This window comes from Akebia trifoliata, chromosome 8, assembly GCF_017979445.1.
Source record: "Akebia trifoliata isolate Shusen 1 chromosome 8, ASM1797944v1, whole genome shotgun sequence".
Lineage (NCBI taxonomy): Eukaryota > Viridiplantae > Streptophyta > Magnoliopsida > Ranunculales > Lardizabalaceae > Akebia > Akebia trifoliata.
Genome location: NC_141382.1, coordinates 45,834,287 through 45,847,101, shown reverse-complemented (window position 1 = coordinate 45,847,101; position 12,815 = coordinate 45,834,287). Strand labels below are relative to the sequence as shown.

The following is a 12,815-nucleotide window of genomic DNA, read 5'->3' as shown; positions in this document are numbered from 1 at the left end:
GAGTTAACTCGGGCGATACGTCTCGGTCTCGGACGAGTTTAAAAACCATGCCTACAACACTATTTATGCAAAGAACCATCGATTTCCGTCAAGTGTACAACACTTACAAGTTTTTTAAATTACAAAAACATCTTTTTTTCTTCTCATTTTATGAAACTAGTGGTATATGAACTCATTAGTATCAATATAATTATTATTCAATGACCGATAAATCTTTAATTTTATCTTGATATCTAAGCAATTGAACTTTTGAAATTTAATTTTAAATCATCAATTAGAGATGATCTCTCTCACTCTAATGAGGAAAAAATACCATCCAATGATACTACAATCAGTGTACAGTCCTTGTGCACGCACTTGTCTTTGTGTGTGTGTCTCACAGTCAGTGACCTATCCAAATGACAGTGCTCCGATGGCCAAAGAATTATCAGATATGACCTCGCAAATAGACGAATCAAATAGGAAATATGGCATTATGACTGATTTATATCTTTTGGCCAAGCAAAATCCACATAACAGAAGTCTTAGGTGATATAGATTGTACTTTTAAAAAATACAAAATTGCCAAACCTGAGGCTAAAACATTTAACCATACAACACCATTTAAGCCAACATCAAAGACCAATGTTTATTGCAAACCATCGGGTACTGAACTCGATTCCTCTCAAGATGCCTCCTCTTCAAGTCTGTCGAGAAATCCTTTACTGGCAGTCTCTTGGAAGACAAAGCTCAACACATTTGAAGATGCTGCTTCAAATTTAGTCCATAGCTCCCTCTTTAATGTGGTCTCACCAGGACGCTTACCAGTACGAATTGTGCTTTCACACACATTCCACATGGGAGTGCTTTCAAACCATGCTTTGCTTTCACAGACAAGTTCTGAAAAATACGAAAAACAAGAAAGATATATTAATGATACTTCTGGTTGAATTTTTGCAGGACAAAGAAACAGGAAAAAAATGTACCTCGATTACATGCTTTTTTAGTCGACAAATCACCTTTAGTTGTCAGGTTGAGAAACAAGTTCTCGTCCGGCGGCTCCATCAGAATACAGGATTTTGGAGGTGACCTGCAACACCCCAATGATGCTTCTTCTATTTCATTCCTCCCAACTCTGGACCTATGAGTCTGATGTAACCCGAAGAGTTCGGGATACTTCAATGCCAAATTCGCAGAGATAGAGCTGCTGGAAGGCCCAGAAGAATGGGACGAACGGTGATTTTCGGTTCCATCATGAAACTGGGTTGACTTGGGGATGTCATTGTAGTTTTGCTGAAATGACTCAGAAATTGGTTCAAGCAATACACAAGACTTTGGTGGTGACATTTTCAGACGCGGGGTCATAAGAAACATAGAGTGGTCCCTGGTTACAAACTTGGATGGCGAAACAAATCCAAGTTCAAAAGTACTCTTCATCTCATGAACAGAAGAAGATGCAGAAAAGTTGTTTGGTGTTGGTTTTATCTCTACTCCTTCAAGCAAATCATCACTACTATTTTCAGAAATATTCATTAGTGAAGGTGGTTCGAAAGTAGTATTATCAGGAAGGGCATCCATTTTTCTTTGAAAAACTGATCGAGATAGGCCTCGGCGCTTGGATGTTAATTCTTTTGATATAGGCAACGGTGTGAGCAAAAACAGTTGTCTTCCACTCTCGACAGTACGATCAGCACACCAGGACACGAGGGGTGAGGGAGAGACTAGAGAGTCCAACAGAACTGGACTGTCAGCATTATTGCTTATTTCTTCATTTGTAGTATGAACAGTTTTACTTGAGTCCAACTGTGTTTCAGACTCCATTGATGGACTAGACAAGGATTTTCGGAACCTAGGAATCCAGGTCTGCATTTAGAAAAACATGCCACATTAATGGTGGGATAAGTAACTGCCATAAACCATAACTGAGCATTGGCTAGTGGATCAACCTTTAAAGAGGATTGCACATCAGATAAGACATTTGTGAAAGATACAATTTCTTTTCTTCCTTTTTTGCTGGTCATTTTAACTTTGCGTGCTTGCACAACCAGTTCGTCGATCTGCCAAGCAAAGCATTAACCCATATTAGTTAGCATACAGAAATCACAGAAAAATGCTGCATGGTCAGCTTGGTCAATTCTGCCAAGCACAAGTTCTGAAGTTACAAAAGATCATAAGCACTAAACCCCATAAAGGTCAGATCCAAATGACATAAGAAAGAGTTGGAAACCATTGCCATCAAGAGAATCGATTCAAAAAGAAAAATCAGGAGTACAAAACACCTTGAATGTTGAAATCTTTAGTGATGAGCCGCTTCAGCGCCTAGGTGCCACTTTAGCACCTAGGCCATCAAGGAGACACCCAATTAAAGCGGAAATTTAGAAATGGGGTATTTTGGTCACGTGTTGGTAGTCTCTAGTAGGAGACCATGGTCTACGAAGTATGTTGTTAGTTTTAAACACAAGTGGTATGTCAAATATTCACCAAAACATGGAGAAAGTACCGATTTCTTGGGGGATAAATACTGGTCTTCTAAGAATTTTTCTTATAAATCCTCCAGAGTATCCTTCTGTTTCAGTCCTTTATTTGATGGAGAGCCTCAAATGTTGTTTAAGGCTAGTACTTTCCTTTTTGAGGATCTCCATCAAACATACAACTGATATGAGAGGAAAGACATAAGTTTCCTATAGATAGGAACATATTTTTTAAGGATTCACTTTTCTTTGGAATCTAGGGGAGCATCCTCTGATTTCAGCCGCTCGTTTGATGGAGAGCATATTTATCATTATTTTTTGCTCTCTTTGTTATTAAAAAATAAATAAATAAATTGAATGACCTTTACCATGATATTAAAAATTTTGAAACGTTAATTTTTTATTTTTTTGCTCCTTAAGCCCTGCCAAGTCCACAAGGGATCCCCTGCTTAACCCTTTAGAAGCTATCACTTTTGAAGCAAAAACTTATTAAGCACAGATGTATATATAATCATTTGGTACATTAGTATGATTTAGAGAAGATAAAAGAATGAATCAAACAAGCCGAGTCTCTAAGAAGAAAAGGTTTGCAAATCAAGAACATGAGTTCAGCTGGACTAACATGAGTATTCTAAGTTTTACCAACAAGAAAAAAAAAATAATCAAAATTTCAAGTGGTTGAACAGCCATGAAGTTCTAGGTTACTATTCATACAAATTTTTGCAGCTATGTTTCAACAGAAACATGGGCAGAATATGTCATGGAATCAACATTTACACTTGGAAAAATAGATGTAAATGGAAGAAAACCTAGGACTGCTCATTTCAATTACCATTGAACTAGGACCAGCTCTCATGTTTTGAACTAACAATCAACAGATGAGACCGAAAAGTCACAAGTTATTTGCATGTAACTAACTAATAATTAAAATTTATCAAAGCCAATTCACAGAGAGACGGGGAGATAGAAGTTACTTTCATGCATATAAACAAAGCAAATGCCCACTCAATTGAGTTTGTAAGGAGCTATAGTGTTAGTTGCCAAGTCTTGGATTCAAAACCCATTAATGAATTTGTGTGAGTTACTGATGTTGTTAGCATTTTGCCTAATACCTTTTGTTACCAAACCCTAAATTTGACAACCCAACCCAAAACTGATAACTAAAACACCAAGATAAGTGGCATTTTAATGGATCCACAAGGCTTACTAAAATATATGATTTTTGTATAATGGAGCACAATACGAAGTTAGACAATTTCAAGCATCCATTAATCTGTCACAAAATTAAAATACTTTCCCAAAATCTACAAATTTTCTAGGGTATATTTTATTTTAGAGATTCAACCAGGTTTATTGAACCTCAGATGGGGGTATGAACCTATGTTTTCTTAATTGTAGATCTGGATAAGCAAATCGACGCCAAAATCCAGATTTATATTACTCCAGATGGATATAAATCTAAGTTTTTTTTCATAGTAGATCTGGGTTAACAAATCGACATCGAAAACCCAGTTTTATAAAACCCTCAAAAATATATGAATCTATGTTTTTCTTCATCGGATATATGACGTAATTATATAAGATTAAACCACCAACAAAATTTAGGGTTTTTTTATCTTTCCTTTACTCAATTACAAATAATTAGATTAGGGCATCTCTATTTAGGGTTTACCTGTTGGATGACATTTGAGAGATCCGAATGAGCAAGTAGAAGGCGATCAAGAATGTCGTCTTCCTCTTCTTTGTCTTCATAAATTTTCTTCTTTGTTGGTAGTTTCGACGATTTTCCGCCATTGGAGATGTCATTTAATGGCTTCCTCTCCGATTTCGATCTGCTGTTGTTGTTGTTCTTCGGCATTTATTTACTTATTTTCTTCTTTTTTGGATCTACGAGAAGCGAGAAGGAAAGAAAATTGAAAATGGTCTGTCCGCCAGTCCCAACGCCCACACCCCTTGTATTATTGCCGTTAAAATTTAAATCTTGGGATGTTTTTGGGATTTCGGGGTACCCAACGTAGGGGGATGAGTAATTTTGTGATATCTATCCGGGTCTTAGTGTAATATATAATTTTTAAAATTGCTGAGATAGCCCTTGATTGCTGTCTTCTGTGAGAGACTAATAGAAATTAACAAAAATATCGTCATCTTCAACCACTTGCTTCTGTGACCCCTGAGATTTCAAGAAAGGCTCAATGTTTCTAAGCAAAGGCTTACTGAGTCTCATATTGACCATGAAATGACCTAAATGCCCTCATTTTCATCATCCTTTATGGGACTAAATCTTCTGGAGGTGCTCCTCGATTCAATGAAAAATCTAACTTCACCATGAAATGGCTCAGGAGAATTTGCTTTGCTTTCTCAATTTAAAGTTTTTTTTTTTTTAGTTTGTTTGTTTTTCAGAAAATCAACAAGTTTTCTGATTATTTCTCCAGGTGTTGAAATAGATAAAAGTAGATATTGTGTAATTGGGTAGATTAAAAGAAACTTACTTATCCATTAATCTTTGATGTATGTCACTTGTGAGTACTCCTGTGTTTTATTTTCTTTCTAGAATTCAAATACTTTGATAGTTTATTTTAACAACAGAAGTAAAAAAAACTGAAATTATAGAAAAAATTGGTAGAATTGAATTATTTTTCTTCAAATTGGGGTTTCTTCTTTCTGGGGTTTGGGATATAATACAAGAATTGCACATTAAAGCCTTCAATTGAAAAAGACTTGGAAATTCTTACCCTTTGTTGTGTAATATGTGATGGACCATCTGGAAGGAAAGGGAATCACCATATTTTTAAAACAAAGTGTGATCTTTGGAGAATATTGTCTTTTCTTTTCTACCTCTTTCTAAAAACACCCCTACAACTTTCTATATTAGTTTTTCTCTTTTTCCCTTTTCCAATAATAACCTTCCAAATTTATTGTTTTTCCTCTTTCACCCCCTAAACCCCAAAGAGGATGCCCTACAGCATGGGCAAACTCTAGTTACTGATAAATATGGTTTGTCATGTAAACATGCATATTACTCTATAAGATCCACGCTACCACATCTTATAATTCAACATCTGTTAAATAGTAAAGTAATAACACATGGAGGAGTCCCCACCAACACAAGCTTCATGAATATAAATTTTCTTGCTGGTTACAATGTTTTTATTTCCTTTTTGCATTCTTCACAATTGCCGGTCGAAGAGCTGATTTGGGGTCAATGGCCTTTCGAATCTTAAATATATTCCATGCGGTGCAAACACAATGTCCTGCAGTGGCAAGCACATCTTCTGTAGCCTCCCCTGCACTTTCTCCGAACCTGTTGCATGACAATAGTAACTACTTAGTGGAATCGGTCATCATCATCGAAGAAGAAAATGTGCAAATATCACAAGTATTCCAGTTTTTAGATGGGGCAAGGATGTGGCTTGGAGATGTCTATGAACATGAGGGGATTCAAACATGTCAACTTTCATGTAAAATAATCGCACTTGGAACATATTGGTGTTTATGAACAAGAAAAAACATAAACAAAAAGAAAAATAAAAATATAGGTAACTTTAAACTTATTCTCTCCTAAAACTTCCCATTGTAAACTTCCGACCCTTTGCAAATCTAGGGGCGAATCGGTTGATCGTACATGCATTACATTTTTGCAAGATAAATCTGGTCCAGTTTCACTCTTAATTCCCTTATGCTTCTAGTGGTTCTTCCCCACATTGGCCTTCCTTCTTTCCCAAGGTTGGAGTTCTCCTTTGAGATTGCATAAGATAATTTTGTGGAGCATCTCCCCGTATGCAATATTACGGAGAATTTTGAAGAAAAGGAATAGATGGATCTTCGAAGGAAATGAGCATCATTTTAACGAAGTCATCATCAACATTTTGGTTTATTGTATATTTTGTGTAACCTCTTTAAGGAGTATAGGGGTTTGTTTTTTGAGGATTCTTGTTTAGGTGGGATTTTGTTAGGAGGTGAGAATCAATAGGTGGTTTGTATGTCTATTTATGTTTTCCTTTGTTTTTTTTTTTCCCCTTCTTGACAATCTTCTTTACCTCTATCTTTGTCTTCCATTTTTTCTTATTAATGAAATCCCTTTACCTATTAAGTAAAAACAGAAAGAAAAAAATATATATAAAAAAAACCAACCTCAAGAGAAGTAGACAGAAGTTATATAGCTCAAGTGTTTTGGAAATTTTGATATATAAGTATGGTTGTTTTGGATCATTTTCTAAAGTTGATTTAGCTTAATATTCAGGGATCTTTTTGGTGAGACTAGCTTGCATTGCAGACACTTGAGTTCCATGGAATGTGTTCGACATGTATGGGGCTATATATGCATTGCATGACACTGTTTATAATAAATGGAACCAAACTCTATGATATATAGTATGTATTTTTGTTTCCTTTCCTTACCTCTTTGAGACCATTCTTCTTGCACTTCTGGAGGTGGCAGTGAGAGATTGTTTTTCGGCAGCTTCAACTGCATCCATAACCTTGTCTGCAGTTTCAGGTAGGAAATTTTGTTAGTTCATTTTCTTCTTCGATCAAATAACAATGATGCATTTGCCTATCTGTTGTGTGTGTGTGTGTGCACTTACTGACAGCATCGAGTGAGGCCAAGAGGACCTCTCCAGGAACCGTAGCCAAGATCGTCTTCCCAGCTTGGGATCGAACCATGGGTGTTACTACAGACCCAGTGACAACTCCAACACCATTAAGCAGAGATTTGCTCATCTTCTCCGTCATCTTCGACAACTTCCTCACCCTGGGGAAAACAGAGAATCATGCAACATTGTTTTGTAAATCATTATATGGATGTGACCTTATTATGCCATTTAGATTAGGACGAATATTAACCAACAACTACTCCAAAAGACTGATCTGTTGGAGAAGGGGATAACTATGAATAGATGGTCATGGGACTTAACTGGGGTTATAACACACCCGAGAGTGGAGGAAAATATACACTCAACACTCCCCCTCACCCATAAGGGTGGAAAGATTAGAACTCGTGACTTAATACGAACCTAGCGCTCTAATACCAAGTTAACCAACCAACTACTCCAAGTGACCTAATATGAACCTAACGCTCTGATTCCAAGTTAAACCAACCCAACTACTCCAAAAGACCGATCTGTTGGAGAAGGAGAGAACTATGAATAGCCGGTTACGGGGCTTAACTGCAGTATGACACAACCGAGAGTGGAGCAAAATATACACTCAAACACTCCCCCTCGCCCATAAGGGTAGAAAGATTTGAATCCGTGACCTATACGAACCGAGCACTCTGTACCAAGTAAACCAACCAACTACTCCAAAAGACCGATCTGTTGGAGAAGGGGAGAACTATGAATAGGCAGTCACGGGGCTTAACTGGGGTATGACACACCCAAGAGTGGAGGAAAATATACACTCAACAACGAATTTTCAATGGTTGAGGTTACATGCTTGATTCTATATATTTATTCCTACTTAAAGAGAAGGGAAAAAAAAAGATGGAGAAAGAAATGGCTTATAAAAGTTTCTCGTATGTAGAAGAATCTATTTTGGTGTTAATTCCCATTCTAGAATACCGTTTTAGGCCCTTGTTGATGCCGCTCTTTTTTGTCCCACCAGTGCTATTGTTGCTTTTACTTCCTGAGGCAGATATGTCATTCTTCTCTTCAGTGGCACGAGTTGTAACCACCTCTCCTCCCTTTTGAACCTGATTTTTTTATCAGTAAAACATAACTAAGTAAGATGATGATTCTTCTCTCTCTATATATACGATGAAATGATTCCTCAGATAATTATTTAATAGATAATATTTTGGTCATATAGTTATTTAACAAATTTATATGACTTCCTTCTTTGTTGTTGTTGTTTTTAGACCAAAAAAGAAATCTTCTTAATTAAAAAGATTAACTACTTTCTTTATTGCCAAATGCTCTGTGTTTCTTTTCTCGCTTTCAGGTGGATTGGGTTCTTCCATTATCTTTTTTTGCGCTTTTAGAGGGTTTGACTTTTAATATCTTCTCTTCGAGAAAAAAATACCTTTGGGCTATCCTTCCATCGGCCATTGCTTGGGGTCTCTGGAGAGAGTGGAACAACAGAATATTTCATGGCAAGGAGAGCTCAACTTACTCTGTGATTTTAGAGGTTTTGGGATTTCTGTTCCTTTAGTCAAAGTTGAGTAGAGACTTTGAGGGAGTGTGCTTCCATGATTTTGTTAGTAATTGGGAAGCTATTTGTGATTAGGTCCTCCCTTCTTGGGGAGTTTTTTTTTCCTTTCTTTGTTTTTTCTTACTGTTTTTTAATCTTGTATTGGGGGGCTATCTCAGCCTCCTCTTCTCGTTCCGTTTTTTAATTTAAGCTTATATTTATCAAAAAAAAAAAAAAAGTATATTTTACTCATTGAAAAAATATTCAATTTGTTTTTTCTTTTCTTCATCTAACACTTTAAACTACTTGTAGATTATTTCAAATCTATCTATTAATTGATTTGTAACTTTTGACTTACACACTAGATTCATATATAATTTATATACCATTAAATTTTTTTTTCTTTGTTAATTTTCTCAAACCCATCATCATGTCTACCCAAAGTAATATATCAAAACAATTTCTACATATTAGAAAATTTTCTCTGCACAAAATAATATTATTCTATAATACTTCTTAAATTGATTTGATATATAAGAACTAAAAAAGATTAAACAACAAAAAAATTTCTTGATTATTTTTGTTCATTTTTGTATAAATGGTAGTAGTGCAACCTGCTTAGTGTAGGTATTGCTGCAGTTGAAAATTCCCTTAACAATCTGACCCGTTCCTCCTGCGATCGCCTTCCCCAAAACTCCATTATATTCTTTGATCCTCGGTGCAAAGTCCCTCCAATCTACAACGCCACGAGCATCCGAAGAAGACGAAGAATTGCTAGAGAAGCAGGAGTGTTCTTTAAGAAAAGAATCTAGCAAACCCAATTCACTACTGAATTTTTTAGAGAAAGACACACCATAGCTCAAAAGATCACTATCTTGAATTGGCAATGAAAAGATATATTGGAGTGCATCGAGTTTTACGACTGGTTCATCTTTTGTAAGAGGCCATTGAAGATCGTCGCCGACTTTTATAACAGTTGCAAGGAAGACATTGTCGTCGCAGAGCCTGAAGAGCGTAAACTCTCCTTTTGAGAGTTCTATAGTCTCTCCATCTTGCACCAAGTGAACTGTACATCCAGGAATTCTTAATAGTAATTCTTCTTTGAGTTTACTATTATCTGGGTCTGATGGAAAATCAGTTTCAAGGTTGGTGCTTTTGCATGAAGAGTGGTTTTTGTGACGATTCCTGAAACAGTTCATCTCTTCTATTCTTTCTGGTTCTATTTTTTTCTTTCTGTTTAATCTTTGTTTCAACTTTGGTGAGAATGAAAGAGGAGTGTTGTAGAGTAGAAAGAACAAATTTGAACTATATTTATTATTAAATTTATAATAATAATAATAATCAAGATAAAAAAAAGTAAGGGTAATTTTGACTTTTGAGGTATCTCTTGGGGGATTTGGTGAAAATTAGAGGTGCCTCCTAGATTTTCAAACAGATTTACATGTACCCCTTGACTTAGGTTTTCCATGATAAATTAACATAAAATGACTGAAATGCCCTCTTATTCCTCTCTTGCCAAAAATTCTTGAAATGCCCTCTTCTTTAAATTGGTTAAAGAAACGATCGAAGAGGCTGAAGACTAGAAACTAGCTTGCAAGAGGTAGATGGTGAAGGCATTTTGTCAAAAAAAAATTTGTTAGCTTCTCATGGAATACCAAAGTCAAGGTGTAAAGCCATCAGTTTGAAAACCTAGGGAGTATCTCTAATTTTGGGCAAAATTCAAGGGGGCATTAGGTATTTTACTGAAAACCATGGATTGATTGGTTGATTCCATTCTATGTTATAATAAAGATCTTTATTCTGTTCACAAGGTATTAAAAAAAGAGTCCAGATCTTATGCACTCAAGGTGGTGGATTGAAACCCTTCCCTGCACCTCAACACATGCCACGTTAGTCATAATCTTAGGATATTTTAAAAAAGAGATATTTTAGATATTAATTCCTTGAATTATGACTAATGTGATGTGTATTGAGTTGTGGGAGGAGAGTTTCAATCCTTCACCTTGGTTGCATTGGATCTAGACTCGGAAAGAAATGAACTTTCGGTGCATGTTAAAGAAGTCCACACCGTTGGCCCCACAGGTGAAGAATTTTCAAAGTTCAATTAAAAGATCACAGTTTGTTGATTATGTCATCTAACTGATAACATATCACATATCCTTTGACCATGATCTTCTGTGGGAGACTAACATAATATGACCAAAATGCCATCATTGATCTTTTGTCAAAAATCCTTGGACTAATTTTTTTTTCTTGCAATCCTGTTTTCAACCTTGAGTTTTGGTAGAAAAATTGCCCCTGTACGATTGGATTAATTGTTCGATTTTATTCACTATTTCATTTCGGAAAATGTATGCTAAAAAGCCATAGTGCACTAAATACATACTTCATTTTTCACCAGCTTATTACATATTCAGTGTGTGTTTTTTTTGGATAAAGTTATTTTTTTCTTTGAAGATTTTGACCAGTGAATCGAGGATTGAAGATAGCAAGTGATTGGGTAAAAAACTGAGTTTTTGGTATAAGAGAAACACGAAAATGTTGTAAACAAGGGTATTTCAGTCATTTTCTATTAGCCTCTCCTAGAAAATTATGGTCAAGAGAGTGGGTATGTCATCAGCTTGGAAGGAAAGGAGAGGGGTATCTCAGATATTCAGCAAAATCCAAAAGGGGTAGTGCCTAAATTACCCAAAAGAATAGCAAAAAGAAAAAAAGTTGTTTGGTTAGGTTTTGGATGGTAGAGAACTGATTCCATATTTTACAGCAAATTTTATTCAGTTCCAGTAAGGAATAATTGCTAGTAAAGAAATGGAAATCTCTTCGAAGTTCGAATACCGGCTGCTATTCCACTTCAGGATCAAACAGCAGGCAACTTAAAAGATGACTGCTCAAGTGTAGAGCCAACCAGCTCACCTCATCTAATTTAATATTATATATATGCAAAAATAACATAATATTCCTATTTATTCAGAGTCTGTTAAGAGGAGAAAAAAAAACACAAATAGAAAACTCAATAAGACATAATGAAATGGTGCTACACCTATGCATTCTAATACAACCAACCTTTGACATTAAAGCAATAGGACCAGTGTTACATTTGTGACTTCGTATTGTGGTGCTGTTATAACGGACGAATCATGCTGGAGTGACCTCAATATTGTATCTCATATCTCACTTGGAAGTGAAGTGTATAGGTGTAGGAAGTAGGAACCATAGATGCTTTTTCACTCGTATCTCAATGGAAAGCTTCCACGGTTCCTACACACTTCCACGTCAGGAAAGTAGGATATGATGTACAATCTTCAAATCACTTCGCCATTATTCATAATGGATTGTACATCGTAGTAGTAACTCTGCACTCCAGCTTCTCAACTTTCGTCCTAGGAGAAGTTTTGTCGTTGTAAGGAGTATTAAGTCATAGTAGACTCATTTTGAGAAATTTTTTTTTTTAATAAGTAACAAAATTTAATGAAAAAAATGTCGATAAGACCAACTAAGTTACAAAACCCTAAGGAAAAGCAATAGAACAAACCTAATCCCACCGAGATTATTGATGAGGTAATTTAAATTCCTTTTTGTCCGTTGGAGACTTAGGAAAGAATTATATGCTCTTTCAAGGAATGGAAAAATAAAGAACAAAAATTGCCAGATAGATCAAAGGTTTTAAGAGAGATTGGAGCTGAAGAATTTTTGGAGAAAAAAAAATCAAGACTTTTGATAAGAGATTGAAGAAAAAAACCAATTTTTTTTTTTAATGTCAGTCTCCCATAAGTTCAGGTGGTGAAGGGGGGATGTCAATAGTACGGAAAACACGGGTATTTCAAATATTCACAAAAATCCAATGGGGTATGTCTAAATTATCCTTGATTTTAACCAAAATAGTTAGAAATAATCTCATCAATCATAGACTAAGAAAGTTGTAGACCCTGGCTCCACTATAAAGGTTGTTACCTGGTACCCACTCTTGAAAAAAAAGCAAGCTGTATTCATAAATGGATCCAAAAGAAAAAAAGATAAGTTTCATGCCATAAAACACGCAAATCAAATGTCATTATTATTATATTTATATATATATATATGCTCTAAACAAGAACTAAAAGCCTATCTATCAGGTCAGATGATCCTAACCATTTATTACCTGTGGGCCCTTCTTCAACTGCCGTTCATGAACCATCTGTTCGACTTTAAATATCTTGCATCAACAAAACTCAATTAGCATCATAATATGAATAAAATATT

At 35.6% G+C, this 12,815-nt stretch overlaps 2 protein-coding genes across 2 annotated transcripts; both read right to left on the bottom strand.

The window, feature by feature from the left end:
- Window positions 1–446: 446 nt before the first annotated feature.
- LOC147397173 (uncharacterized) lies at window positions 447–4,452 on the bottom strand. Its single transcript, XM_086452673.1, has 4 exons — window positions 4,123–4,452; window positions 1,926–2,036; window positions 966–1,842; window positions 447–879 (listed from the first exon to the last, which is right to left on the bottom strand). The coding sequence occupies exons 1-4, from the start codon at window positions 4,306–4,308 to the stop codon at window positions 665–667; spliced, it is 1,389 nt and encodes a 462-aa protein (XP_086308799.1). The 5' UTR covers window positions 4,309–4,452; the 3' UTR covers window positions 447–664.
- Window positions 4,453–5,466: 1,014 nt separating this feature from the next.
- LOC147397172 (senescence/dehydration-associated protein At4g35985, chloroplastic-like) lies at window positions 5,467–12,702 on the bottom strand. Its single transcript, XM_086452674.1, has 5 exons — window positions 9,191–12,702; window positions 8,009–8,139; window positions 7,034–7,200; window positions 6,849–6,933; window positions 5,467–5,751 (listed from the first exon to the last, which is right to left on the bottom strand). The coding sequence occupies exons 1-5, from the start codon at window positions 9,773–9,775 to the stop codon at window positions 5,598–5,600; spliced, it is 1,122 nt and encodes a 373-aa protein (XP_086308800.1). The 5' UTR covers window positions 9,776–12,702; the 3' UTR covers window positions 5,467–5,597.
- Window positions 12,703–12,815: the final 113 nt, after the last annotated feature.